Source organism: Culex pipiens, chromosome 2 (genome assembly GCF_016801865.2).
Source record: "Culex pipiens pallens isolate TS chromosome 2, TS_CPP_V2, whole genome shotgun sequence".
Classification (NCBI taxonomy): domain Eukaryota; kingdom Metazoa; phylum Arthropoda; class Insecta; order Diptera; family Culicidae; genus Culex; species Culex pipiens.
Genome location: NC_068938.1, coordinates 186,509,924 through 186,537,066, shown reverse-complemented (window position 1 = coordinate 186,537,066; position 27,143 = coordinate 186,509,924). Strand labels below are relative to the sequence as shown.

Genomic DNA, 27,143 nt, shown 5'->3' with positions numbered 1-27,143 from the left:
TTCCAGCTTAATCTCCCGCGGTCCTCGTCTTATCACCCGAAATTGCTCAATAGCAAACTGGCCAGCTTCGGTCATATCTCGCGTCAACCACTGTTTTGATTTATGTAAGAATAGGTTACCGACTTTTGTTTACATGAAGTTGACGTACCTTGGGCGCGGATCTCCTCAGTCACGTTCTGCTCCATCAAATGAAATCTCAGGGGCAGGGTCATCCATCATTGTGACAAGATGGCGCTACACGTTCGTAAATCTGCCGCGACATTTGATAACAACAATGATCTTGCCGGTGCAGATGTGTGGCGTTTTGTCGATGCTCTGGAACACGCAATTTCGGAGATCAAAAGTAGACATCTTCATCCGTTTACTGTTTTTTGTTTGTTTGCTTTATTTCGGTTCTTATCTCTCGTCATACAAAACAGCTACGGTACAGTAAACCGTACAATAAACCGCATTATACAGCAGATCCAATTAGCCAAATTCCCAATTGTCTTATCTAAAAAGGCTTTACACTTTTCTTCTTCACCGCCTGATGGCACTCCAAGTTCATCAGTGTCCATTTCACTACAGCAAGTGAGAGAGCCCCTGTCTTATCTACCTAACTAATCATAATAATAGTAACAGTCAAAGTATGAATATCGTGAGATAGTGGTGTGCGTGTGTGTAAGTGGTATCAAAATGTGTGCCCGTGTGCAAAAACACTTCAAGATTAACGAACATCAGTGCGATTTTTCTCCCAAAACCGGCTACCCGATCGTAGCCGACAAACTACCGAAAATGTCTTCTTCTTCGCGACGATACTAAAGAAAAACCAAAGTGTGTGTGTGTAAAGAAACGAGGTGCCTTGCAAACCGGTGCAACTTGAGCGCGATCACGAGCGGCGATCACTTTCTCCTAAAGAAGAGCTTGTCGTACGGGCTGTCCTTGGCAACGGCCCTGCCGTTGAGCTTGTACCCATTGTTGGACTCCATGAGATCCTCAAAGTCGTTCGGGAACTCCCGATCGTCCTCGTCCAGAACCTCGTCGTCCTCGTGGGTCGTGTTGTCCGACGCGATCATGGCGGATCGTTTCGCTAGGATTGGGGATTGTCGGACCATTGGGCTGCTGCTGGCCATGCTGGTCGGGGCCAGTCTTCGCTGGCGGTTTCCGTCGGTGGATCCTCCGTATCCGGAGTCGCGAACGGCACTCTCTTGATACTTGGACAATGCTGGTTGAGCTGGTTTGGTGGATCGTCCGTTGATCTCCGGCACGGACACGGCCGCTGCCGAATTAAATGCTTTCATGAGACCCTGGGTCGTGGATCCGCTGTTGCTGTGCGCGAGTGGGTTGACTGGAACTGAGTTGTCGTAGAACCTGTTTGAGCTAAAGTTGTTCCCCCCATTGGTCATCGGTTTGTCCCTGCTGTTGTTGTTACGATCGTTCTTGATCGCGATCGACGACGGCTTGTTTACCGATCCCATCTCGCTTGGGCTCAGCTGGATCGTGCCCGTCCGCGGGTCGATGTGCTTCTGTGACGCGTCCTTGACCGTCGAGTTGATCTTCTTCTCCGCCGCTCGCTCCATCGCCGCAACAGACGACACGTGCCCAGGAATGGCTGTCCTTGAAGCCGTCGAGGTCGGAGTTGCCGTCCCGGAATCATCCTCCTCCTCTTCCTCAGTAATCACCGACGATTGAATCCAGTCCCTAATCCGGTTCTTCTTGGCCGCCCTGTCCACCGTGGTCTCGATTCCGCACTGCGCCAACGTCGACAGCAACCGATTCTTCTCGTCCACACTGCTATGGAACGAGTACATCGACGGACACAGCTCGTCCGGCTCGTTGTCCGCCATCTCCTTCTCGGCACTCTTCGCCAGCCACCGGTCGTCCAGGTACTTCTGGACGTCGCTCAGCGCCTTCAGCCGCCGGTCCGGACGCGGGTCCAGGAACTTCTTGAAGATCTTGCACGCCCGCGCCGACAGCAGCTTGAACAGCTTCGGGCAGCGTTTCATTGGAAATGTGAGCGTCGCGTTGTGCCACACCTGGAACCTAGAAGGACGAGAGTATTACTTGAATCTTAAGTATTCAGAATCTGGTGACTCAATATTACCTATTGAATCTGGGATCATCGATGGAGGCCTTCTGCCAGGGTAGACATCCCGTCAAGCAGACAAAGCATACGATACCGAATTGCCAAACGTCGTGTGCAGTATCAGTCCTGAAAGGTAAATCTTCAATCAAATCTGAACAACTCCCGAAACCAACAATCCTTCATACTTGTATTTATCATCGGTCTTAACCGCCAGGACCTCCGGGGGACTGTACGGCAGCCACTCGTTCCGCCGCAGCACCTCCTCCCCGGTTCGACGAGACTCGCCAAAGTCGCACAGCTTGATGCGGGCAAAGTCCGACCGAAATACCAGCACATTGTCCAGCTTGATGTCCCGGTGGATGAGTTCTCTGCAAAGGTAAAAATTGATTGATTGCCGCCACATTTGAACGCCCCATCGCAACTCACTTTTGATGCATGTAGTCGATGGCAGAAGCCAGCTGCCGGGCGACCCGTTTGGTATGCAACTCCCCAATTCCACTGTCCGACACATTTGACGTTAAATCGCCTGGAACCAGAAAAAAAAATCGCTCATCAGATCTACCCACCCTAAATTCCCCCCCAAACAAAGTCAACCCACCGAGCGGCGCATACTCCTGCGTAAACACGTAGAACCCGGCCGTCTCGAACGCCACATCGTACGTCGTAACGATGTTCTTGTGATTGCCCAGGCTCAAGCTAAAGTGAAACTCCTTGTAAAAGTCCGTCAGCGACACGAACGGCTTCGGCAGCAGCTTCAGCACCATCTCCGTGTCGGTGGCCCGGTGCTCCACGAGCAGAATCTTGCCGAACCAGCCCTCGCCGACGATCTGCAGGATGTCGAACTCATCGGACAGCGTGACCTTGTCCAGCTCGAACTCGCGGATCTTGTGGATGTTTCCGGTCGAGGACTTGCTGCGCGATAAGCCTGACGAGTGTCCTGCCATTGTTGCATTTGTGGTTGACTTTCAGCTCGGGACGAGAAACGTCGAAGTGGGATGGAGCGCAGATTCTAGTCTTTATTGATGCAGCGGCTCAAGTGCTGAAAATGAGACAATAATACGAAATAACGGTGAGTAATGCGTTGTTGGTGCTATTTCAAGGCGATTCGCATTTAATCAGTCTGAGTGATGAGCTCGGCTTGAATTCGTATACTTGAGTAATTTATAATTAAACATGGCTTGGTCATAAAATGTTTCATTTTCGTTTATTGCATTTTCTAGATTGTTTTTGTTGTCACCCGTAACAAGTTTTTTGAATTTCGAGAGACGATTTTTTGAAAAAAAAATCGTATTTTGGAAAAATAATTGAACTTATATTATCATGCTTCTCCATCGAAAAGTTGACAGTATATTTTGCTGGGGACGCATGGTGCTTTATATTCACTACAGAGTTCGGAAAACCACTCACACTCAAAATCGAGTAACTTCCTCGCAGCAAACACTCTCGGTACTCAACCGTGAGTACGAGGGCTGAGTTAATTTCCCTAAATTTGAAATATTATTTGAATATTATTCAATTAATGTACCAAATTCCATTAATTAATTGCAAAACTATACAAAAAAGTTCAAGATGGTATGTCAGAGACCGAAAGACATAGGACCAAACAATTTGAATGAGTTTTTGGATTGCTATTGGAATCTGGAATAAGATTATTTTATTTTGTTTCATAGATTTGTCGGCAAAATTGGTATAAATGTTCCCCCAAGGTGAACCTTCCATGAGGGCACCGGCAACTCCAGGGTGTGGCCACTACTGTCGAAATGTCAATTTTCATGTACAGTATCAAAAACCATGAATTTTGATACCCATATTTCAACAACTCGTATGGTTCTGTAAATGTCCCCCCAGGCCCCGGGGGAACCTTCTTTGAAGGCAGCGGCCACTCCACCACTATTTTGGCCACCACTGTCGAAATGACCATTTTTCATGAGAACCGCCGCATCATAGCGACTCACAGTGGTTCAAAATGCTGTTTTGACGAACTCAATTGATTAGAGCAAAAAATAAGCATTTTCGTGCTTTGACATGTTCTACAACTTTGTTCAGCATTGTCATGGCCTACTTTTGGTGAAATTTGTTTTCCAAAATACTCATCACAGCAGGCTATGGAATTTCTAACTTTTGACAGTTAAGAGATAGAGCTTTGGTGTCTTCGGCAAAGTTGTAGGGCTGAAAATTTCCACAAACTTTGTCGAAGACGCCAAAGCTCTATATTTGCGTTGAATACCAGTTTTGGTACCTTTTTCATAAATCCCTGCCAAAAAAACGATTTTTGACTAAAACTATGTTGAACTTTGATTTTAGACGATTACAATGTTCAGAAGAGTTGTCAGTAATATCAAAACAAACAACTTTGTCGAAGACGCCAAATTGATAGGAGCTATATGTGATGAGTTATAGCAAGATTTCGAGAAAATTTTGCTAGTTTTCGAGCTCGGTATACAAAGCCTCGGGCAAATTTGGGCAAAAACCCATACAATAGGCTTCAAGTATGACTATTCCACTACAAAATGTCGAGTGAATCATTCGTCCGAAGGTTTACGGTCATAGATTTCCGAGCATTTTAATTTATTTTATTTTTGATGACTATTTAAATGCATTTAGGACACTTTTAAGGCACATAAGCCATTTTTGCGATTTATTTGGACACACGAGGCGTGTAGGTTGGAATTGGAAGTCTATTTTTGGAACATATTGGCTAATAAATAATATGAATGTTTGAAATAATTTACTGTCTTTGCAACACTAACGTTATGACGTTGACTAGATGTCTAGATTCGCCGATTAGCTCTTTTGGAAGGGATTTTTTTTTTCAAAGATATTTCCAAAAATACACTGGATAGCCTCAAAAATAGACTTCCCCTTTCGATTGGTGGTTCAACCGTCCGGATTAATTCACAGGGAAAATAATATATAAGATGTAAGCGTTCGAAATGTCCCCTTTTGTTGAACGTCTAAAAGTGACGCTTTGGATCGAATTTCTGAACTGGCCCCCCAATATAGTAAGTAGAGACATAGTCCTATGTCAAAACATCCTGAAAATCATAAAAAATGTGTTCTGCTGTGAACTCTTTGGTTCCGATACCTTCAAATCAGCCAACATAGTTTTAATTTGATCAATAAGTGTATTCAGCTCAGCTTTTAAAATGTTTTTCAATTTTTCATTAAAAGCTCGACTAATCATCTTCGATTTGAACTTTGGCGAGCTAAAATTGGTTCAACAGTTCCAGTGATATGATATTTTGCAAAACGTGGTTTTTGCGAAAATCTTTCTCTATTATAGATAGGACCAACCTAATCACCGAACAAAAAAAAAATCTGATTATTTTGGCCAAGGAACTCCCATGCCAAATTTGAGCCAAATCGGAGAACTTTTGATGTGGATCCTGTTTGTTTGACGTGATCAAGTAAATTCAACATTAAATTTGAAATAAATTTGTTGCAAAACTAGATAAATGTTTGCTTTGAATTTTACTGCATGATTTTTGTCAGTAATTCCAATACAAAGTGCTTAACATTTTTTGGAGAATATTGACCGTGTAAGAATTATTTAAGTGATTTTTGGAAGGTTTCAAACACAATCTCAATAAAATATCATTTTTAAATCTAAAAATACATTAGTGATCTAGCATTTTTCGGGCAATTTTTGTTAAAAATTGCTTTTTTTTAATTTTAAAAACTCTTTAGAAACAATAACAAAACTCTCTTTATTCAATGATTGAAATTTATGAAATGTGAGCTTTTCTTTTTTTCTATTGATGGTAACTTGATGGTTACTTGTTTGGTTGAGCGTTTTAGCAGAATGAAATATAATTCGTCGCTTTGTATTCATCGAATTTCAATGCCAAGTATTTTCTTTAAATAAAAAAAATATTTCGGTGTTGACGAATATCTTTAAAAAATGGCTGCATCTCTAATATTTGCAGAAATTGCCTGCTTTTAATTTAATAAAAAAAAAACTGGTAAAATCATGAAGGAAAATTACTCAATGTAACGAGTATTGTAACATCTCAAACAACATATTTTGTGACAAGGTCTAGAAAAAATACTGTCTAATATTTTATTTAACTTTTGATACATAAATTTGCCATTTCAAAGATTTTTCTGGTAAAATTGCAACCCTAAACTATTTTGGAAATGTTAGCGTTTGTTTTGTTTCTCGAAATTTTATTGTTGTTTTCGAATTAGCCATTTTACACCCATTTGCGACTTTGATATCATGTATCTCGGTAACTATAGCACCAACAAATTTGAAATTCGTTTTTTTATAAGCTGAAATGTTTTCTTTCAACTCACATAAATAATAATAAAATATATAAATTTAACTTTTAATTAATGGAGCATTTCCATTCGAGCAGTTTTTGCTTTTTTCTACAATGTATTTCTTATGGAGCGAACTGTCAAAAACTGCTCGACTGCGGGTGCTCCATTATGGCCACCTGCTCCATTCTTCCAATATATCAGAAGGGAAAAAAATGTTTTCAATATTATTTTCAGTAACTCAAATTCAATAACATTTTCAAATTTTCTGAATCAAGATTAACATTTTAAAAGGGTGAAACATTCAATAATACGCCCTTTTAAAATTTAAGTCTTAATTATTTTTTTGAAAATATTGTTTTCGAAAAGATTGGGAAATTTAACTCAGCAACCAGAGGTCAATCTTCAATGTCTCTTAGACGATTTTATAGCAAATTTTCTGAACTTTGAAAAAAATATTTTCAGAATGGACAATCATGGACACTATTTTAAAAATCAAAAAAAAATTTAGGGCGAAATTTAACTTATTCAAAAAAATTCTGAAGTATTTTTCGATTGCAAATTCGATTTCAAAATTTAAAAAAAATATCATAAAATTTTAAGTACGAGATTTCTTCTTTTTTCAAAAATCACTATTTAAAAAAAATCATAACTAGTCGGCAAAATTTTGGTCCATACTATTCAATGGCTTAAAAGATGCGGGTTTTTTTCATTTTCGAAGAAAATTGATCATCACTATAAAATATTCTGTGTTAAATTCAATTTAACAAATTTCAGCACCAAAAGGAATCAGCATGTGCCGGTTGTTGCCTTCTTGAAGCCACTGAAGGAATTTTTGATCTAAATCAATTGCGCTTCAAAATTTATATAATTTTGTGGCACAGTCATTGACTGTGTTTTTTAAATTACATTTGTTCATTTTGAAAGTTTAATAAAACACATTTTTTTTAATAGTTAGGTTATTTGAATATTTTTTTTGTATTTTTTAAAACATGATATTTGATCTCGTCAACATCGCATTTCCTAATACCAACCAAAACAAAAATACACGCTGCAAAACTATACTTCCCCATTTCCCCTCCTGCAAGCCCAATTTAAAATTAATCACTTCAACCAACCACAATCCACCCCTTCCTAGCCCAGGAACCAGCCATCCAGAATAGGTGCCCTTTCGTATGCAACATTGATTCCTTCAATCACTATTTCATCGGGTTCAGGTCACACCAACGGAACACCTGCACCCGAAGCACGGAAGCGTTTGGTATAAATACCGGTTCCGCTGCCGGCTCGGACTAACAGTTATTTTTCGTGTTCCGGAAGAAGATGAAGCTCCAGGTGAAAGTGCTAGTGGTGATTTTAGTGTTGTGCAATTTTAAGCCATCCCTTGGGGATGACTTTCCATCTCTGATTTCGGCTAATGCCTCGATTGGTGAAAATTTTCCTTAAAAATGTTGCATGCTTCTTGTTACTAAATGGATTATTTCATCAAAATGGCAGCGGTTATCCTGGACAGGGAATACCTGGATAACCAGTACGAGGCCCTGCTGGAAAACACCAAGCGCACCTTTGAGCAAATCCTGCGAGACAACTTTAAGAATGGCGGTCTGATCGTGAAATACTTTTCCTGGACCAGCATCAATCTGAGAAGAGGTTAAGTTTTGTGATTTCTTTAAAAGATGTGAAAACATAATGATTTTTTGCCGGTGTAGATTTTACCGCAGTGCTTTCGGTGTCCAACTGTGAAAACACCTGGGACGTGTACAGAAATGCGGCGAAGGAAAATCTGGTCATCATGGCAATTACGGACACGGATTGTCCACGGTTGCCATCTCACAATGCTATCATGGTGAGTTTGTGAGATATAGTTAAAAAACAGAAATTTTTTTTCAAAAAAAATTAGGGTACTTCTCCGCCAACTCACAAGAAATCAAAGTTTCCACGACCTCCCTTCGATTCGCGTAACTTTTGTCCCTGATCACGAATCCGAGCTCCATTTTTCGATATCTTGTGACGGAGGGGTGGTACGAGCCCTTCCAATTTTGAACATGCGAAATAATACGTGTTTTTCAATAATTTGTAGCCTGAAATGGTGAAGATATCTCGGATTAGTTTTCAAAAAGACATAAGAGCCATTAGTAAACAAAGCCCTTTTTGCATCGGTATTCGACCTACTTACGAAAAACCAATTTAAAAAATGCTTGAGATTGTTCATCTACACGTCCTCCAATCGCCCTTAACTTAAAATAAATGAAATATTGGAGAAAAACGAAAATGAGTGCCAGAGGTCACGGTGGGGACTTTTATGTAAAATTGGACGTCTAAATTCCGAAAAAACGTATTTTTCATCGAAAAACCGTTACTAGTTAGGCCGTTGCAAATATTTTTCAAAGTTTATGTCACCCCCCCCCCCCTTCAAAATCGGTCCGAAAAATCAGGGGGCAAAACAATATTTTTTCAAAAAACTTCAAAATTTCAAGGGAAATAGAAATCTAACCAACTGAAAACAATTAGAAATGCATTTTCCTGCATTCTAAATCATATTTAACATGTCTGGGATCGATCCAAAATATTTTAAATTTTTGTGAAAATCCAATGTACAGTACCGCAAAAAGTTTTTTTTTTCGGCGAAAAAAAAAAAAATCTCTTCAATACTTTCATATTTTGAACACAAATGATTGCAAAACAACTGTGCAGGTGTAAAATGCATTTTAAAATACTTTTTTCATTCAAATGTTGAGACACTGGCTTGTAATTTCAATTTTTATTTTTTTTATTTTGTTGCCCCCCCCCCTCCCCTCGACCCCGACCAGATTCGAGGGACATAAACTTCAAAAAATATTTGCAACGGCCTTACTCAAGTGTAAAAAACTTGGAACATGTCATTTTAAGGGAAATTTAATGTACTTTTCGAATCTGCAATAGCCCAGAAGGGTAATTATTTAATTTAGAACATTTTTTTTTAATTTAAAATGTAGTGTTTTTTTGTAACATAACAGGGTTATTTTTAAGAGTGTAACAATGTTCTACAAAGTTGTAGAGCAGACATTTACAAAAAAAAATATTTAGAAATACAAAAGGTTTGCTTATAACCATCACGAGTTATCGCGATTTTACGAAATAATGTTTAGGACAAAGTTTCACGTAAATCGGAGAGTGGTCGGGGTAATTGCTGTGTGAAAAACTGTATTTAATATGGAAAATAGTTAGCCATACAAAGTATCCACATTGTAACAACCAAATGACAAATTTACATTTTTGGGAATATTGTTCATTTGTAGACTTCATGAAGTTAATCTTTGTTGTTTCAAATTTGTGTTTTTTTTTAATTTGTATAAAATGTTATGGTTTTCCTATTTGAAGTCTATACAAAATTGGGTTAATAAAATGAGTTTTTTCGTCCTTTGTTTTAGTTTAATTAGAGCTACTCTTTATAATTTATAAAGAGTAGCACTAATAAAATTAAAAGATAAGACGAAAAAACTCACTAAACTAACCCTCTATCGCCCATGATTGCTGCCTCTAAGCAGGGATTTAATAATCGCAAAAAATAAATCCTTTTTATATGCGAATTTTCTTCGCGTACTAAGAAAAAATCAATCAATTGTAGATTTTTTGTGAATCTAATTGTAAACACCACTTTAATAAATTTATTTCTTTTTATTTATTTACGAATAGTGACCGATAAGTTTTGGACGTTACACCTGCAAGTGTAGTAGTGAAATTCCCCCAAATAATAAAGGTGATGATTTTTTGAGTTTCATTTAAACGATCTTTCGTGCGCGAGAGAGGAGAGCCATTCCCCTTTGGATTTTTTCTCTTGATGAGAGTCAAAAGATTTCGCTGCTCCTAAGCATCGCTCATTTATGACATCAAAATGAAACAATTTTGACGAAATGCAGTTTTCAACGCGATTTAAACAGAACGTTAAAATCAGCCTATAAGCCTTTGTTTTATAAATTCTGGTCAACGCAGTAAATTTTAGTATAGATGTTTTATTTTAATTTCTTAATTTTGCTCTGGGAGGGTAGGGAATACATTAATTAAAACTTAGCTTCAACGTTTATGCCTGGTTTTCAAAAATAAGCATAAAAATATAACCATGAAATTCTTAAGACAGCAAAACAGTACAGTTGCATAATTGTCACAATATGCAAAGACCATATGATTCAGAACCAAACTGCATCATTAGCTCAAAAGTGAAGAAAGTGCAAATGGGAGGTTACGCTACTGAGCAATTCTCTGAGATTTCAGTTATTCGATATTTTTGTATTTTTTAATCAAGCTGAAACTTTTATGGTGCATTCGGTATGCCCAAAGAAACCATTTTGCATAATTAGTTTGTCCATATAATTTTCCATACAAATTACAAAAGTGATGTATGAAAATTAAAAAATCTGTATCTTCTGAAGGAATTTTTTACACGGTAAATAAATTCTGGTGATGTTTTATTTCACTTTTTGTCACTCAAACTTGATTTGCAAAACAAAACACTATTTTTATTTGCACTATTTTTATTTAATTTTTTTTAATGGTTAGGGGACATAAAATGCCAACTTTTCAGAAATGTCCAGAATGTGCATAAATCTTTGACAGAGTCATGAATTTTTGAATCAATACAGATTTTTTTTCTAAAAATTGAAATATTGGTCCCAATAACTTTTCAACTTCGTTTTTCTATTTTAAACCAAATTTGCAATCAAAAAGTACTTTACCCAAGTAACATTTTTTTCCAAGAGTTCTACAAGAGCTCTTCAAGATAGCTACAGCATAGCAGTTTGGACCGTGGTAGTTTAGGTAGCTTTTTTGAAAAGTTATTCATTTTTTTAAATTAGTGACCATGTTTGCCTACTTTTGAAAAAAATATTTTTGAAGAGCTGAGCAAATTCTCTTTATTTTGCCTTTTTGAACTTTGTTGCTAAGACCCTTAGTTGCTGAGATATAGCCATGCAAAGGTTTAAAAACGGAAAAATTGATGTTTTCTAAGTCCCACCCAACCAACACACCATTTTTTAATGTCGATATCTCAGCAACTAATGGTCCGATTTTTAATATTAAAATATGAAACATTCGGAATTTATCGATCTTTCCGAAAACAATATTTTATTTTTTTTTAATCAAGACTAACATTTCAAAAGAACATAATATTGAATGTTTTTTAGATCGTTCAATTATCTAACTAACGATGTGTCGCTTGATGGACCCGGACATCATTTTCATTGAAATATCTGAGATCCGGCCTTCAAAAAGTATATAAATAACATTTAAGTGCTAATAACATTTGATAGGGTTGTCAGATCTACAATGTTGTGTGCTCGTTGGAAAGGTCTTTTTAAAACCTTTCTAAAAATGTATAACAATACGGGTTTTCTTACAATAACCACCCTTTTTACAATCTTCTGAAATGTAGTGAAGATCGTTTTTTTAGCATAACTTTTGAAGTACTTAACTAAACTGCTGATTTTAAATAGAGACTTTTGGGACCCCAAAACGGATCCAATGAAACCAAAACGGTCAAAATCCGCTCTGCCAATTCGGAGATAATCGAATGACAATTTTTGTGTCCACCCACCTACACACATCCCCTCAGACATTTGCTCAGAACATGATTCTGAATCGATATGTATACGTGAAGACTGAAGGTGGGTCTAGGTGGTCAAATTAAGAAGTTCATTTTTCGAGTGGTTTTAAAGACTTTGCTCAGTAAGGTGAGAAAGGCAAACAATGGTACTGAAAAATTCAAATAATAATTGAAAAAGGTTTAAATTAAGACTTTTTGTTATTCTAATATTTTCAAACTTGGATTATCAAATGTTTCGATTATCTGAACTTCGATTATCCAAAGTTTTCTTAAAGACTTCGGATAATTCAATCATGCACTTTTTTTGGTTGTTAGCATCAATGCAAAAGAATATACTACCGTCAACACAGCAGTTTTAACCATGTAGGAGCACAATATTTTGATTTTTCTGATATGTTTCGGTTAGAAAAGACTTAGACCAACAAAATGTGTACAACCATTTCCAAATTTAAAACCATTAAATGCTCTAATCACTGCTGTCCCTATTCAGACTGTAGTCCCAATTCGCCCCAGATGACGGTATTCACTTTTGCAGATCCCCAAATCAATTCCCGCCAGTGGCATCTTTGAAGAGCTGCCCCAAGTGATCATGGACATGAAAACGATGAAGGCCTTCAGCTGGAAGTCTGCCATATTGCTGTACGATGACAGTTTTGGTAGGTATTTTATCATCTTGAACGAATTTCACAAGCTAATCTGTGTCCCTTCTTCTACGAGACCGCGACATCGTCGCCCGCTCCGTCCTAGCCCTGTCCAAGGAGTCGGAGGATGTCCTCCCACTATCGCTGTCCCTGTTCCGCATCGAGAGCCACACCCACATGTGGGAGAAACGCAAAGCCGTCCGGAAGGTACTGCTCGGTCTACCGACCCGCTACATTGGCACCAACTTCATAGCGATTGTAACCGCAACGACGATGGAACTGGTGATGGACATCGCCAAGGAGCTGAAGATGGTCAACCCGTTGGCCCAGTGGCTGTACGTGATATCGGATACGACAGCGGAGCAGAACAACATCTCGTCCGTGCACTCGATCATCTCCGAGGGGGACAACATTGCGTTCGTGTACAACATGAGAAAGACTGCGGCATCCTGCGAGTCCCAGACGCTGTGCTACATTGAGAACCTGGTGAATGCACTGGTAAAGGGACTGTCTAAGCTGATAAGGGAGGAGAAGGCTGTTTACGGGCAGATTGCTGATGAGGAGTGGGAGGTCATTCGGATGACCAAGGTGGAGCGGAAGAATGATATCCTGCAGATCATAAAGGTGGCTTTTGTGTTGAGTATTGGTTCTTGAAGTTATTTTTGATCTACTTTAGGAGGAACGTGTTGGAAAAGATACCTGCAACGAGTGCTCGATGTGGAAAGTACAATCTGGAGAAACCTGGGGATACACCTATCAATTACCCGCGGGTAAGTTAGACTTTTTTGAGAATTTTAACTGAAACTATTTAAATAATACTTTGTTTATTGCAGACGATGTGTTATCCGGAACTGCGGTGGGACGGCGAAAGCAGGTTGAGATGCTGGATGTCGGCTACTGGACACCACAGGACGGGTTCGTGATGGCCGACTTTCTGTTTCCGCACATCTCTCACGGATTTCGAGGAATTCACCTGAACTTTTACACCTACCATGTGAGTAATAACAATTCCTTGAACTAAACCCTAACGAAAAAAGCTTTTAGAACCCTCCATGGCAATTTGTGTCCTTTAACGAAAGTGGTCATCCCACCCTATCCGGGGGCGTCGTGATGGACATCTTGGAAGAGTTGTCCCGAAAGCTGAACTTTACCTACACCGTCATAGTCGCTCAAACCAACATTGAGTACGTTGGAAATCTTACCGAGGACGGAAACAATACGGTAACCATTTAATTTTATTTCCAAAAATTGTAAAAAAAAACATATTTTTTGCTTCCAGTCCATCAGAGAAATCCACACGGTCACCACGGACATCCCGTCCGAGATCATGAAGTCCCTAATCGACAACAAAATTCTGCTCGCCGCGGTCGGAGCAACGGTCAGCGAAAAGCAGAAAAAGTTCATCAACTTTACGGTGCCAATCAGCATCCAGACGTACAGCTTCATCGTGTCGAGACCAAAGTATACACTTCTAACCCCATCTTCAAATCATAAATGTTAACTTGCCCCCCTTTTTCCGAAAACATTTTTCAGGGAGCTGAGCCGCGTCTTTCTGTTTCTGTCGCCGTTCACAGTTGATGTAATTAATCATCTTTTTCACTCACTCGAACCTTAATTTGTGGGACTAAATTTGGATCGCAAACTTTCTTTCTCGTTTCAAATGCAAACGCATTTTAAATATATTCGTTTAGACTTGGATGTGCCTCGGGTTGACGATACTGATGATGGCCCCGCTGCTGTACGTGGTGAACCGCGTTAGCCCGTTCTACGAGCACCACGGCAAGTCCAACAAGCTGGGGCTGGGCAAGCTGAACAACTGCTTCTGGTATCTGTATGGGGCGCTGCTGCAGCAAGGTGAGATGGAATTTAAGTTTTGAAATTAAGGTGAAATAAATTATTCGCATTCCATACTACTCAAATTTCTTTGAAAATAGTGCAATTATGACATTATTTTGATAAAAAGCTTTCGAAAAATATGTATAATATTCTTCGGGCCCGACCATTCCATAAACCCAATTCATGAAATATTTTCACATCTTTTTTAATTAATTGATTTATCCAAATAATTTAAGAAGATTATTAGAAATTTTTTGAAATGTTATAGTGCAGTATAAAATTTTCCATAAATCAAATGTCAAAAACATAAATACTTAAATTTCAACTTTAAAAAGCTCTATTTTTTATATTTTGAATTTGCAAGGCAAATTTAACTTTTTTTTCATTTTCTAACACGTAATTAAATTTTTTTTAAATACATTGAAAGAGAAATTTAACAAATAACATAACAATATTCAGCAAAATTTTTTTTAAGCATAAGCATAGGTGCCCACCTGCACTTGCTATTTTGTTATTGGCCAGGACCTCCAGAGTGTTCAGCAAAATTTATTTTATTCAAAAAAAGAAATAAAGGACCATCCATAATCCACGTGGACACTTTTTTGGAAATCTCAAACCCCCCCCCCCCCCCCCATCGTGGACAATTTCCATACAAATAAAAAAAAAATTATATAAAGCGTGGACAATCTAACTTTTTATAGATATATCAATTATTGGAAATTCTCATTTTTTTTTAATAATATTTAAAAATGTTTATCATTTTATTTCTAAAGGAAAATCTAATTTGCAATCTAAATGTACTTTAAAAATAATTCCTTAAAATGCACCGTTTCCAAGATATAAAAAATATAATAATTTCAAATATAAACAAGTAGATTTTTTATTTGTGTTCGACAGAGTGATCCAAAGGTAAGACTAAATCCAGACCAGACTAAATCTTGCGGTAATGTACAACGAATATTTACAAAAACTCAAAATATGCTTGAATTAACTTAAATATGTTTAAAATGATTATAAATGTAAGGAAATGCACTCTAAATTGTTTTCAGTTGATTACACCTAAAATTACATAAAAATTTTGAAGTTTAAAAAAAATAAACCCCACACTGAAATTAAAAAAAGTACCAAATTCCTAAATTCTAGGAATTTTGCCTCCTTTCCTTATTAAGTAATCCAAAAAACCAGATAACTAAATAAGGAAAAGAGGCAAAATTCCTAGAATTTAGGAATTTGGTACTTCTTTTTAATTTCAGTGCAGATTTTTTGACCGTTTTTTGAAGAGTAGACGAAAACTTGAAAAATATTTATAACAGCCTTATACTGCCCCTGACCACATTAATGTCACATGTGCATTTTCATCGTTTTTGAGTTTTTGCTGCAGTTTGGATCAAAATCGTGTGCTCTTTCAAAAGAGCCTACAACATCCAGTACTTTGTTCTAGAAATCAGAAGGAAATTCAGTTTTTTCGCGAAAACTTAACACTTATGCCTTGTGTGTGGGACAAACTTTGACTGCGTTTTTCTCAGCGTGCTGTTTTTGCATGGGCAGAATAGCAATTTAAAAAAGTTGAATTAAAAAGAAAACAATTTTTATAGGTGGTTTCCAATCAGCCTTGATTTGATTTTAAATGTTGAAAAATGAAATATATGTAAAAAAAATCAATCAATCTAATAAATTTCAAAAAAAAATCTAAAATTTCAGGTGACTAAATTTGAAAACGGTGCATTTTATGAAGAACAAAATAATAAGTACTTTTTGTTTGCAAATTTGATTTAACTTTTACTGATTTGTAAAAATAGATAGATATGTGTTCAATATCTAATAAAAAGGATTTTTTTTCCAAAAACATAAAATAACTCTGCGAAAAAAAAATTTCTGCATTTCAATCGGACTTAATTGAACGCGGCGAGTTCCCTGGTATGGAAAATAGTGTTTCTTATGTAAAAAAACCCACGAAATCGATTGGTGATGGTTTTATCCACCGCACAAAACGGCAAAGGGTCCATTTTGCCCCAACTCCCCAATTTTTTAAAAAAATCCTTGAAAATCGGTCTGTATTAAGAGCGGAGGCTTTATGCGGCCATCCAAAATGCACTTAACTTATGTGAAAATGTCCCAGGAATCCAGTAAAAATAACCATCATCTAGGGTCCATTTAACCCCAATTCCGCTATAAAAGCATTTTTGGCCGTTTCAAATGTTAGGTCAGATTTTAAAAATCTGAAAATATTTTTATCGTAAAGATCAGACAATTTTACATAAAAATGACGATTTGCACTTGATAGTTTGAAACATTTATATTGATATAGAAATTAAACTAAATAAAAAAAATGAAGAATCATTTTTGGGCCAATTTTCCTAAACGCAGAATAAACTGCCTTTAACATAATTTTTATTTTTATCAACATAAATGTGTTAAACTATCAAGTGCAAATCGTCATTCTTATGTTAAATTGTCTGATCTTTACGATAACAATATTTTTAGTTTTGTAAAATCTGACCTAACATTTGAAAATGGCCAAAAATGATTTTATAGTGAAATTGGGGTTAAATGGACCCTAGGTGATTTTTGCGGTGCAAGTGGTTATTTTTACTGGATTCCTGGGACATTTTCACAGAGGTTAAGTGCATTTTGAATGGCCGCATAAAGCATCCGCTCTAAATACAGACCGATTTTCAAGAAAAAATGTAAAAAAATGGGGAATTGGGCCAAAATGGACTTTTTGCCGTTTCTTGCGGTGGATAAAACCATCACGGATTTTTTTACATAAGAAACACTATTTTTCATACCAGGGAACCAGCCGCTTTCAATTAAGTCTCATTTTGGGTTCCATTTCGCCCACTGTGCAATGTTTTCTAAAAAGTTTTCAATCGATTTTGCAAGTATTTCCAATGAAAACAACTTTTTAGCAATAGCTATTTTTGCCCTGATTTTTAAGGAAATTTGAAAAGGGAGGGGGGTGGGGAAGAGACGACAACAAAATTAATCATTAAATATATAGCAAATTATTTGCTGTTCATTAAAGAGTGCGAATAGATCGTCGACTTTAAAGAGTGTTATAGAATGTATATCACGTCCTGAGTTTGGGTTTGTGGAAGTATTATAATAATTTATAATTGTACGAGTTTTAACGTTTAAATTAATTTTATAAATTCTAGAAAAAATCTTCAGAGATTCTCTTCGCACTTTTCGACAAAGTTATTCCATGGGACACAAACCATGAATTTATGTGTTTTTTACACTATTTTTTGTCATGTTTCTAGGTGGACTCTACCTTCCATATGCCGACAGTGGTCGAATTATTATTGGAACATGGTGGTTGGGTAAGAACCAGTTAACCTTAGAAAAAACTAAGTTCCAAATTATGTTATTCTTCTAGTTGTCCTCGTTATCGTCACCACCTACTGCGGAAATCTGGTTGCCTTTCTAACCTTCCCCAAGATCGCTGTTCCCATCACGACAATTTCGCAGCTGGTTCGCAACAACGAGGGAATAACTTGGAGCATCCGCAAGGGAACGTTTTTGGAGCAGTTTCTGAGGGAAACCGATGACGCCAAGTATCTCAAGCTGTCCCATGGAGCTACATTTATTTCGGACGAATCGGATTCGATGGTGCAGTCGATTCGGAACGGCCACCACGTGCACATCGACTGGAGGACCAACCTAAAGTACCTGCTGAAGAGGGAGTTCCTGAAGAATGATCGGTGTGATTTTGCGCTGAGTTTGGACGAGTTTTTGGACGAACAAATAGCGCTGGCTCTTCCCAAGGCTAGTCCGTATTTGGATGTCATCAACGCGGAGATTACGAAGATGCATCAGTTTGGGTTTATCCACAAGTGGCTCAGCAATTACATGCCCTCGGAGGACAAGTGTTCCAAGGCACGGAAGAACACGGACGTGGAAAATCACACGGTCAACAATGACGACATGGCTGGCTCTTATTACGTGCTTTTGATCGGGTTTTCTTCGGGGATGTTTCTGTTTCTGATTGAGTTTGGGTGGAGATTCTACAAAAAGTCCAAGGAGCAATCGCTGCAGCCGTTTACAGATTGAATGAAGTTCAGACTACCAACCAAGTTACCAACACACGATCGGAGGATATTCCGGAGATTTTGCAGCAAAAAGATGGCCGCTTACTTGCAAATGATTGTAGTGCTGATACTTGTGGTAGTTTCATGCAAAATATTCATAGTGGCAATGCTTTGAGCTTTCAGTCTCTGTATTTTAAATTTTATTAAGTCCTATTTTTTAGAATCATTAAAAAATTTATTTGGATTCTTGTAATTTTTCTTAATAGTATAAGTGAAAATCGTAATTGCAAATTTAAAAAAAAAAACCAGTTCACCGAACAGCCATGAATGAACTGTCAACCCTTTCACAACAGCACGAAAGAACAAACAAACAGTATTTATTTTTACGCACATCCTTACACTTTTTTTCTGTTTGCCTCGAACCGGCTCGTTAAACTCGAATTTAAATTGACAGACTTCAAACTGCTTTTCGACGGGGAAATCGGTTCGTACACACGTTTTTCCAACTGAATGAAAGTGCTGACAAAGCGAAAAACGAAAATTTAACCAAAATGTGATCCATTAAGTTGGAGTACAGTGAGGTTTTCGGGGAGTACGGTTAAAATTAAAATGTGTGAATTTCACTAGAAAATTAGTTCTCAGAAAAACAAATAGAAATTAATTGCACTGATTTATTAAGAAAAAAAAAACATATTTAAACCGTAGATAATCAGAAATCTCTCCAAACACACCCCAAAAATCCCAAAGAATCTATTTTAGAATGAAGATTGCGGAATCACCTGTTGAGTCAAGAGCGGTTGCGTCAGGTCGGTGCGTAGTATGATGAAGGAAAAACGTTTTTCTCCCAAATTACTCGCTACTGAGTGATGACGGCGACGCCGACGCGACGTGTAGATGAGACCGGTGGATGACATAATTTGGATGAAAAGTGAGAGTTTTCAGTTTGTGGAGTAGTGAAAAAATAGAATTAAGGCTAATGTTGCATGCAGGGCATATTGCTTGTAGATTTTGCAAATATCTGTCACAGTGTATAGTTATTGTAGCAAAACTGATAAATAATCATGAAGTCTATAAATGTTTAAAATAAATTGTTATAATGCTCAATAAAACCTTATAAACTAAAAATTATAAAGATTTTTTAATTATCATATTCAGATTAAATCTCGTTTGACAAAAAGAAATAAATAAATAGCAATACCTAGAAATTGTTTAACTTAAACTTTTTTTAGAGCTTTTGCCTCTAGAAAATTAATTACGATTAATAAGGCCGTTGCAAATATTTTTTTTAAGTTTATGTCCCTCAACTATGGCCTAAGTCGAGGGGGAGGGGCAAAAAAAAATATACAAATTTAACTCACAAGCCATCGTACTAACATTTAATAAAAAAAAGTGTTTTAAAATACGTTTTGCACCTGCCCTAATGTTTTGCAATCATTAGTTTGCAAAATATCTAAGTACTAACGATTTTTTTTTCGCCGAAAAAAAACATCATGATTTTTGTATGAAATTGAATTTGATACGGAAAACGGTACGCATTATCGGACACCTTAGGCATTTTTTTTATATGGCCGTTGCAAATATTTTCAAAGTTCATGTCGCTCCCTTTTAAAATTGGTCCAATAAAGCAGAAGTAAAAAAAATAAAAAATAAAAAAAAAATCATTTATATCTATTGATAATTACATTTGGAATGTTTGCAAATATTTTCAATTTGTATGAAGTTCCGATGTACAAATAAAAACTTTTTGTCAATTCTTAGACATTTTGAAAACTTATCATTGCAAGACAATTGGACAGGTGCCCCCTAATTCTATGGAAATGATAATTTTGTTTTATCCATGCCAAAACCAGAAAACTTACTATAACAAATATTTCAACATGGTTTTTTAAAATAAAACATTAATATAGGTCATATTAATGTTCCATTTGAAGAAAATTTTATTTAAAATACCAAACCAATGTTTAAAAATAACGAAACTATTTCTCTAAACGCTGCTGAAATAGTAGTTAAGGTCGTAGAAGGTGTCCTTCACTCTTGGGGCAATGACTGTCAATGATGGTTCCGAATTATGTGTCCAGAAATAGTAAATTGAATTGAAAAAAATAATCACGTTATGTAAACTGCTTCTACAAACAACACAAAGAAAACCATTTTTTGATTAATACAATAAAGATTTGAATGTTTTTCTAAAATAAACATGGCCGTCAAATGGCCGATCGGGAATGATGCCTTCCAGAGCCTTAATGCAACAAGCTGAAAAAAAAAACATTTTTTTCAGCACGAGTCGTATATTTAAAAATTTAAATTGAAATACGTAGTTCATAAGTATATTAAAATTAATTACTATAATCCTTTTTTTAGCTCATTTGCATTTTTGTATTGACATCGAAATAAATTTAAAGTGTAACGAGAAAGGCAGTGCAATACTGACACCACGACTCGAGTTTTTGGAAGCACTTTTATGGAAAACGCCGTAACTTACAAAGTTTTGTTTTTTTGCAGACGCAACAGGTCGATAGCATTCTGTCGAGTTCCGGAATTGCTCTAAGTTGAACTGAACTCGCCTTCCGTTTCGCCTTAAAATAGTATTTTTCCTGCCAAGAGCAAAATTGATGTTTTTCATGTTTTTTCTTGCTTTACCTTTTATTGGGCATTCTAAGGCAATTCCAAATTTTATTTCAAGTTTTGTGTTTTTGACTATATTTCCCCAAAAAATTAGGGGGCAGACAAAATGAATCAAAATTAAAATTATCATTGAAAAAATTGGCAAAATCCATTCCATAACGCTTATTGATGCTGCTTTCTTGTAAAAGACTACTTTTTACTCTTTTTCAAATTTTGAATTTTGGTACCACAGATTGGTAAAAGACGTAAAAGTGGATTTTTTCATTAAATCATTGTTCTGGTGTTAAATCGAAGATCGTGATTTATAACAATCGGTGGGTTGCGCGAAACCATGTTTCGGTAATTTTTTGGGACCTTTTTCCACTGTGTACTGGTGCTACTATAGACATTTGAAGGTTCATACGAGTTTTATTTTCGCAAAAACGGATTACTTAAAAGTAATTATTCAGGATAATACTAAAATCGTTCTTCAGTCACTCAGTAGAATGGACTGCAGAAAATCTGATGAGACGCCGAGGAAAATATTTATCTGCCTGTCCAAATTAACGTTTATTTTGAAACCCATGCGTCCTAGGTGGCCCCGCAACCGGTCAACGTTCAACAGTCACCACGTAAATCCTCGCCGCGTAATGTGATGTTTGCAGAAGAAAACGGTTCACACAAAAACTGTCCCCCTGTGGATTTGCGAGCAAATCAACCTTGAACATTTGCTTGCTGTTTCTTGCCCCCCGCTGCGTGTCAACACACGCTTTCTGTCTGTTTTGATTTAACACCAACTGAAAATTCTTCAAATTCCGTATCTTTTCAATCTTCAACATCGTTAACAGAACCCACTCTCAACAATAGCTAATTATTTCGAAGAAAAATCGCCCCTTTCTACTTTAGGGTGGGTTCTTCTTCTGAATGAACCTGCAAAATTATGCAAATCCCTCCCCTTTTGTCACCGCCTGCGATTTGCTTCTATGCCAAAACCAGCAAATCAACTAGTCGGACATCAAACTTGAGTCTAATGGCCAAAAATAGGTTTTTGCAAGTTGCTCATCAGCGCCAGACACAATAGATCTTTTGCGTCTGTTTTACGTCTTCTTCTTTTTAGTGTTTTAATGACATTCCCTCCTTTTCGCAGAAAATCCTTTCGAACAAGTGGATGTTGGTCATATTTTCTAGCCTGTAATAATTCTCTCGTGGCTGCTTGTCGTGGCGTTTTCCGCCAAGCTACAGGTCGTTTGCTGCCAATTGTGGTTGTCGAGCGTGTTGAGTTTCAAAGTGTTTTTGTTTTTGTGTTTGTAAAACGTTTTCAATTTTATTAGTGCGTATTTTCACTTGTTTTTCACCGGTTTTCGTAGGAAACGGTTCACTTTAACCTTGAATCATATTTCATCCCGGAATTGCTGGCGATGAACCTTATTGGTAGTATAATCACTTATAATTCATTTTGAGATTTATTACCACGTTCATAGAAGTAAACATATTGTTGACTTACTAATGACATTGGAATTATTGATATTTTCTATCAATGTAAAAATTTTCCAGTAAGGAATTATAGAAATAAACTCAACCTTCTAAAACCTAAGACACATCCTGAAACTATCAAACTTTGAACCGATACTGATACTTCATCACATTTGGTCAAATCAACTATAACTGTCAGAAGTGACCAGAAAAAAGCGTGAAAATCTCTAATTAAGTTATAATTATAAACTTTTTAGGACAGGAATCGTGTTAACAATTATTCTTGCTTTTATTTTATTTAAAGCAAATACCTTTATTTTCAAGAATTATTTAAAAAATGCTCAAAAATCAGGGGGCATAGTTTTTTAATGTTACAAATTTCAAAAGATTTTTTTTCTAATCTTCCAAAATTAAATTTTTGTTTTCTACATTTAGGCCGTTGCAAATATTTTTCAAAGTTTATGTCAACTCAAGTCAACTGAAAACAATCTAAAATGCATTTTCCGGATTGAAACATTTAGCATGTTCGGGCTCATTTAAAAATGTTTTGAATTTTTATGAAATTCTGATGTACAAGCACCGCATAAACTTTTTTTCCGCAGAAATAAAATTTTCGTCAATACTTAAATATTTTGGGCACTAATGATTGCAAAACAACTAGATGCACTTTAAAACACATTTTTAATAAAAAGGTTGAAACCATGGCTCATAATTTCAATTTTTATACTTTTTTATGTGTGAATTTTTTTTATTTAGAGTATTTCCAAGAATTTGTGTTATTATTTTCGAAATGTATGAAAAAGAAATTCTTGGAAATACCCAAAATTTTCACAAAACTACGGATTTTCTAAAACATACTCAAAATTTCAGTAGTTTTCAATATGGCTATCGAATGATCGAGATTTTTTTATACATTTCGAAAATAGTAACACATTTTTTTTAAATACTTAAAATTCTCATTAAACTACGTATTTCTGAAAAAAATAATCAAAAATTCAGTTTTCTGCAATATGGGTATCCAATGATCGGGATCTTTTCTTACATTTCGAAAATAATAACACAAATTTGCGAAAACACAATAAAAAATTTACCTAATGTAAAAAACTGAAATTTGGAGTATTTTTTCGAGAATACGTAGTTTTGTGAGAATTTTGAGTTCTTTCAAATAATTGTGTTATAAATTTCGAAATGTATGAAAAAAAAACCCGATCATTTGATACCCATATTGTAACAAACTGAAACTTTTTCAAAAATCGTAGTTTTGTGAAAATTTTGAGTATTTAAAAAAATGTGTTATAACTTTCGAAATGTATGGAATAATCTCGATCATTTGATACCCATATTCTGCCCACCATTGAAAAAAGGGTAATATCCACTTTTTGCAAAAACGAGATATAAGCATCAGGTGGTAGAGGATGTAGTGATTGGATTTGGCTGCCGATGCGAAAAATCAAACGGCTAATATGCCACTCTTATGGGAAATTGCCTTGACGGAGATTTGGTGACAAACACTAAAACGCTTTTTTCTCGGAATACTTGATTTGGCATAATAGCCGAATTTTCAATTATGGGCAGTATTGTAAATAACTAAAATGTTGAGTACTTTTTCGAAAATACGTACTATTGGGAAAAATTTGAGTGTTTAAACAAAATTATTACTTTTTAATTGTATGAAAAAATCCCGATCATTTGATACCCATATTGCTATAACAAGAATTTTGAGAATATTTTCGAGAAACATAGCATTTTCAAAACACAGGAAAAATACGTAATTTCGTTAAAAAAAAATCAAGCATTTATAACTGCAATGAATAGCTGACATCATTCCGATTCTGAAACACTATATTTTTTTAAAGTTTGGAAGATATTCCATAGGATTATAGCCAATGTCTGCCATACTGGGACGTGCTTAACCGAGGCAGCTGAACGAATCAAATCCGGGGCAGTGCAAAACCGAGGTGTACAAAGCCGGGGCATGACTGTTTCTGTATGTTTCAGAAAAGTCCAATCAAAACCTACTACTTTGCCAAAGACACCTAATCGATCAGCAAATCGCTTCTCTGGATACAATTTCATATGTCAAGCTCTTTAAATTGTATGAAGCCTTGAATGAAAAAAAAAATGATGCAAAAAGGATTAATTTGACATAAGGAAAGCATGGGCAAAGTTCCATTCATTTTAAAAGGTCGATTTGCCGAAACGTAGAGTTTATTACTCATCTTTCAAACTATAGGAACTACCAACATTTTTTTAATACAACTTTAACTTTAACGATTGTCTGCAAACGGGTTGTCTACAGTTCGAATATTTGAAAATAAAATATTGAAATGAATTCAACAATTTTAAATGTAAAAAGATCACAATCCCAGTGGATACAAAATATTTTTTTTTAATTCTTCAGATACATTTTTTTATTACGTTACGCTGTTAGGGGTGGTTCGGAAGCCGTGTTACGTTCCATATATATTTTTTTTAATTTAATAGAAATTTTATTACGAGAGGGGAGGGGGATCAAAAATTAATATTTTTGCATTACGTAATAAAAGAACGCTCTCAATGTTTCAATTCCAAACGATTTGGTCAACACATTTTCAATCAGCTTAGGCAGAACTGTTTCCCATCCAGGAAATTGTTTCCACCTTGCTAAGACAACCAGAATTCATTGTGAAAATAAACGAATCATTGCATGAGTTATGAATACTTCTTCATCCACGATCAACAAACAATTCATGCCCAGGAAAATTTAACTTGTCTTACCGCTCACCAAGCTCAAACCATTTGCTCAGGAAAAACGAGGTGCAAATTGCACTTCAACAGAAATCATCAGATTGCTTATTTGTTTAGTTGAATTTACCTTTTCCCTCCAACAACAAATGCATCCAGTAAAAACAGCAAATTTTCCTCTTCACTGTCGCTATAGCAACGTTCACCACGTCACTAGTATTACTCGCACACTATAGCAGCAAATCTTTTACAATGTTGACTTTTCCCGTTCGAGGAAACATGAATTTTCCATTTGAAACCTTTTTTGTTTATTGTGGTTTTTGCACGCGTGGAAAATTCGCCACAATTCGCGCTGTGGCCGTTAAAATTCAGAACTTTCACGAATCGGTGGCGTTTCGAATTTCTTCAGTTTTTATTTATAATTGGAAACGATTTGCTGCTGAGCCTCAAATTTCCTCTGTGACGTCATAATTTCGTCTTTTTTTCAGCTGTTTTTCACCATAATCACCGGACCAAAATTTTCTTAGTCACAGACCGGCTCATAAAAATCCATCATCGCCGATTTTTCCTTTCTAATTATCTTTCGCTCAACTTGCGAACACACACACACGCTTAGGGACGACCCCCCTTCGAAATGTACTTAGAGCCAGGAGGTTGTCATTTTCCTTCGCAGCGTTGCACTGCGCTCTGCTGCGGCGTGCCAAAGTCGGGTTCGCGTCGTGTAGCAGCTTGAACGGATTCTAAAATTATTCGGACCAAACCGACTCTTTTTTTCTGCTTCTGCTTCTTCTTTTTTTATTGGCTTTGCTTTCTTCGTCGCCACACTCCCGGCTAGCAGTGGCTTCACTCACATTTTTCAAATTTTTGTGCGATTTGGTTTTTCTTGCAAAAATAATCACTTTTCCCCACCCTCAAGATTGATGATCTCCAGTCGAACGCGATCGGCACAAGATCTGGGGATCTTCGCGGCAGGTGGCTCGCACACTGTTGGCTGGAGCCGAGCCGATAAACTTTGAAGAAAAATGAGCAAGGAGAAAGAATCTTAAATCGCACTTTTCCCAGGAAAAAAGAGAAATTTTCCGCACCCGCCGAGTCGACGCGCGATCGGGACGAAAGGGAGACTAGGACTGAGAGCAGCTCTGGCTCGAACAGATCGTCGGTTTGGTATTTCGGCGTGATCGGTTGGTTGCTCGTTTTCTCTCACGATTTTTTCTCATTTTACTGTGTGGGAGCAAATCATGTTATAATGGTTTTTTATTGTGCAGGAAAAAAATAATCTTATTTTAATATTCAAATTACATGATAAACAAACTACAAAACAGTACATAATAAGACAAATTTGAGGCATGGAATCATTTAAAGAAACCAAGCACCTCCATTGAGTATCTGTTTCTTGCAATGAATCAATGGAGACGCCTGGTTTTTGAATAATGTAAGAATATATTAACTTAAACTGGTTATGGTTAGTTCTAGCTAAAATTTAACTAATATGTAATTATGTTCATTGGAGTATGTTAGGTAGGCCCAATTCTTGCAAAACGTGACTAGAAAACAACAGAGAATTAATTTTGGCCGATTTTTGCTTGACATACTTTATGGATGACGCCGTACAGCCTTTCAAAGAACATACTAAAAAAACTTTTGGGATATTTTTTAATTTTTTCATGCAATTCTGAATAAATGTTATAAATGCATAATTCGTAATTAAAAGACTTCAAAAATTACTCATAAAGACAAGGTTCACCCAAATTTTCATTAAAATTTTCATTATTTATTTATTAAATGAAAATATAGGCATATTTAACATTTTTAAAAAGCTTCAGAAAAATTTTGAAGTAAAGATAGTTTATTTGTTAGTTTAATGACTTTTTAGCACGACAATTAAAAAAAATGTGTATTTTAAGAAACAGTGAACATCATTAAAAAAATAT

General features: G+C 36.4%; 2 protein-coding genes across 4 annotated transcripts; one reads left to right on the top strand and one right to left on the bottom strand.

Annotated features, from left to right (window-relative positions):
* Positions 1–583: 583 nt before the first annotated feature.
* LOC120419311 (serine/threonine-protein kinase meng-po) lies at positions 584–26,031 on the bottom strand. The gene is made up of 6 exons (XM_039581979.2): positions 25,343–26,031; positions 2,664–3,104; positions 2,492–2,591; positions 2,251–2,433; positions 2,084–2,191; positions 584–2,022 (listed from the first exon to the last, which is right to left on the bottom strand). Exons 2-6 carry the CDS (start codon positions 3,007–3,009, stop codon positions 882–884), a joined length of 1,878 nt encoding a protein of 625 aa, XP_039437913.1. The 5' UTR covers positions 3,010–3,104; positions 25,343–26,031; the 3' UTR covers positions 584–881.
* On the top strand, positions 2,994–18,491 carry LOC120419310 (ionotropic receptor 93a). Of its 3 annotated transcripts, none has more exons than XM_052708078.1 (13): positions 2,994–3,134; positions 7,823–7,975; positions 8,035–8,171; positions 12,439–12,559; positions 12,621–13,168; positions 13,221–13,314; positions 13,378–13,538; positions 13,589–13,765; positions 13,824–14,005; positions 14,078–14,123; positions 14,236–14,398; positions 17,644–17,703; positions 17,760–18,491. In XM_052708078.1, exons 3-13 carry the CDS (start codon positions 8,118–8,120, stop codon positions 18,431–18,433), a joined length of 2,280 nt encoding a protein of 759 aa, XP_052564038.1. In that variant the 5' UTR covers positions 2,994–3,134; positions 7,823–7,975; positions 8,035–8,117; the 3' UTR covers positions 18,434–18,491. The 3 variants fall into 3 exon arrangements, with proteins under 3 accessions (XP_052564038.1, XP_039437911.1, XP_039437912.1); XM_039581978.2 differs by lacking the exon at positions 2,994–3,134 and adding an exon at positions 7,444–7,754; XM_039581977.1 differs by lacking the exons at positions 7,823–7,975; positions 8,035–8,171 and having other exon boundaries at positions 3,004–3,134.
* Positions 26,032–27,143: the final 1,112 nt, after the last annotated feature.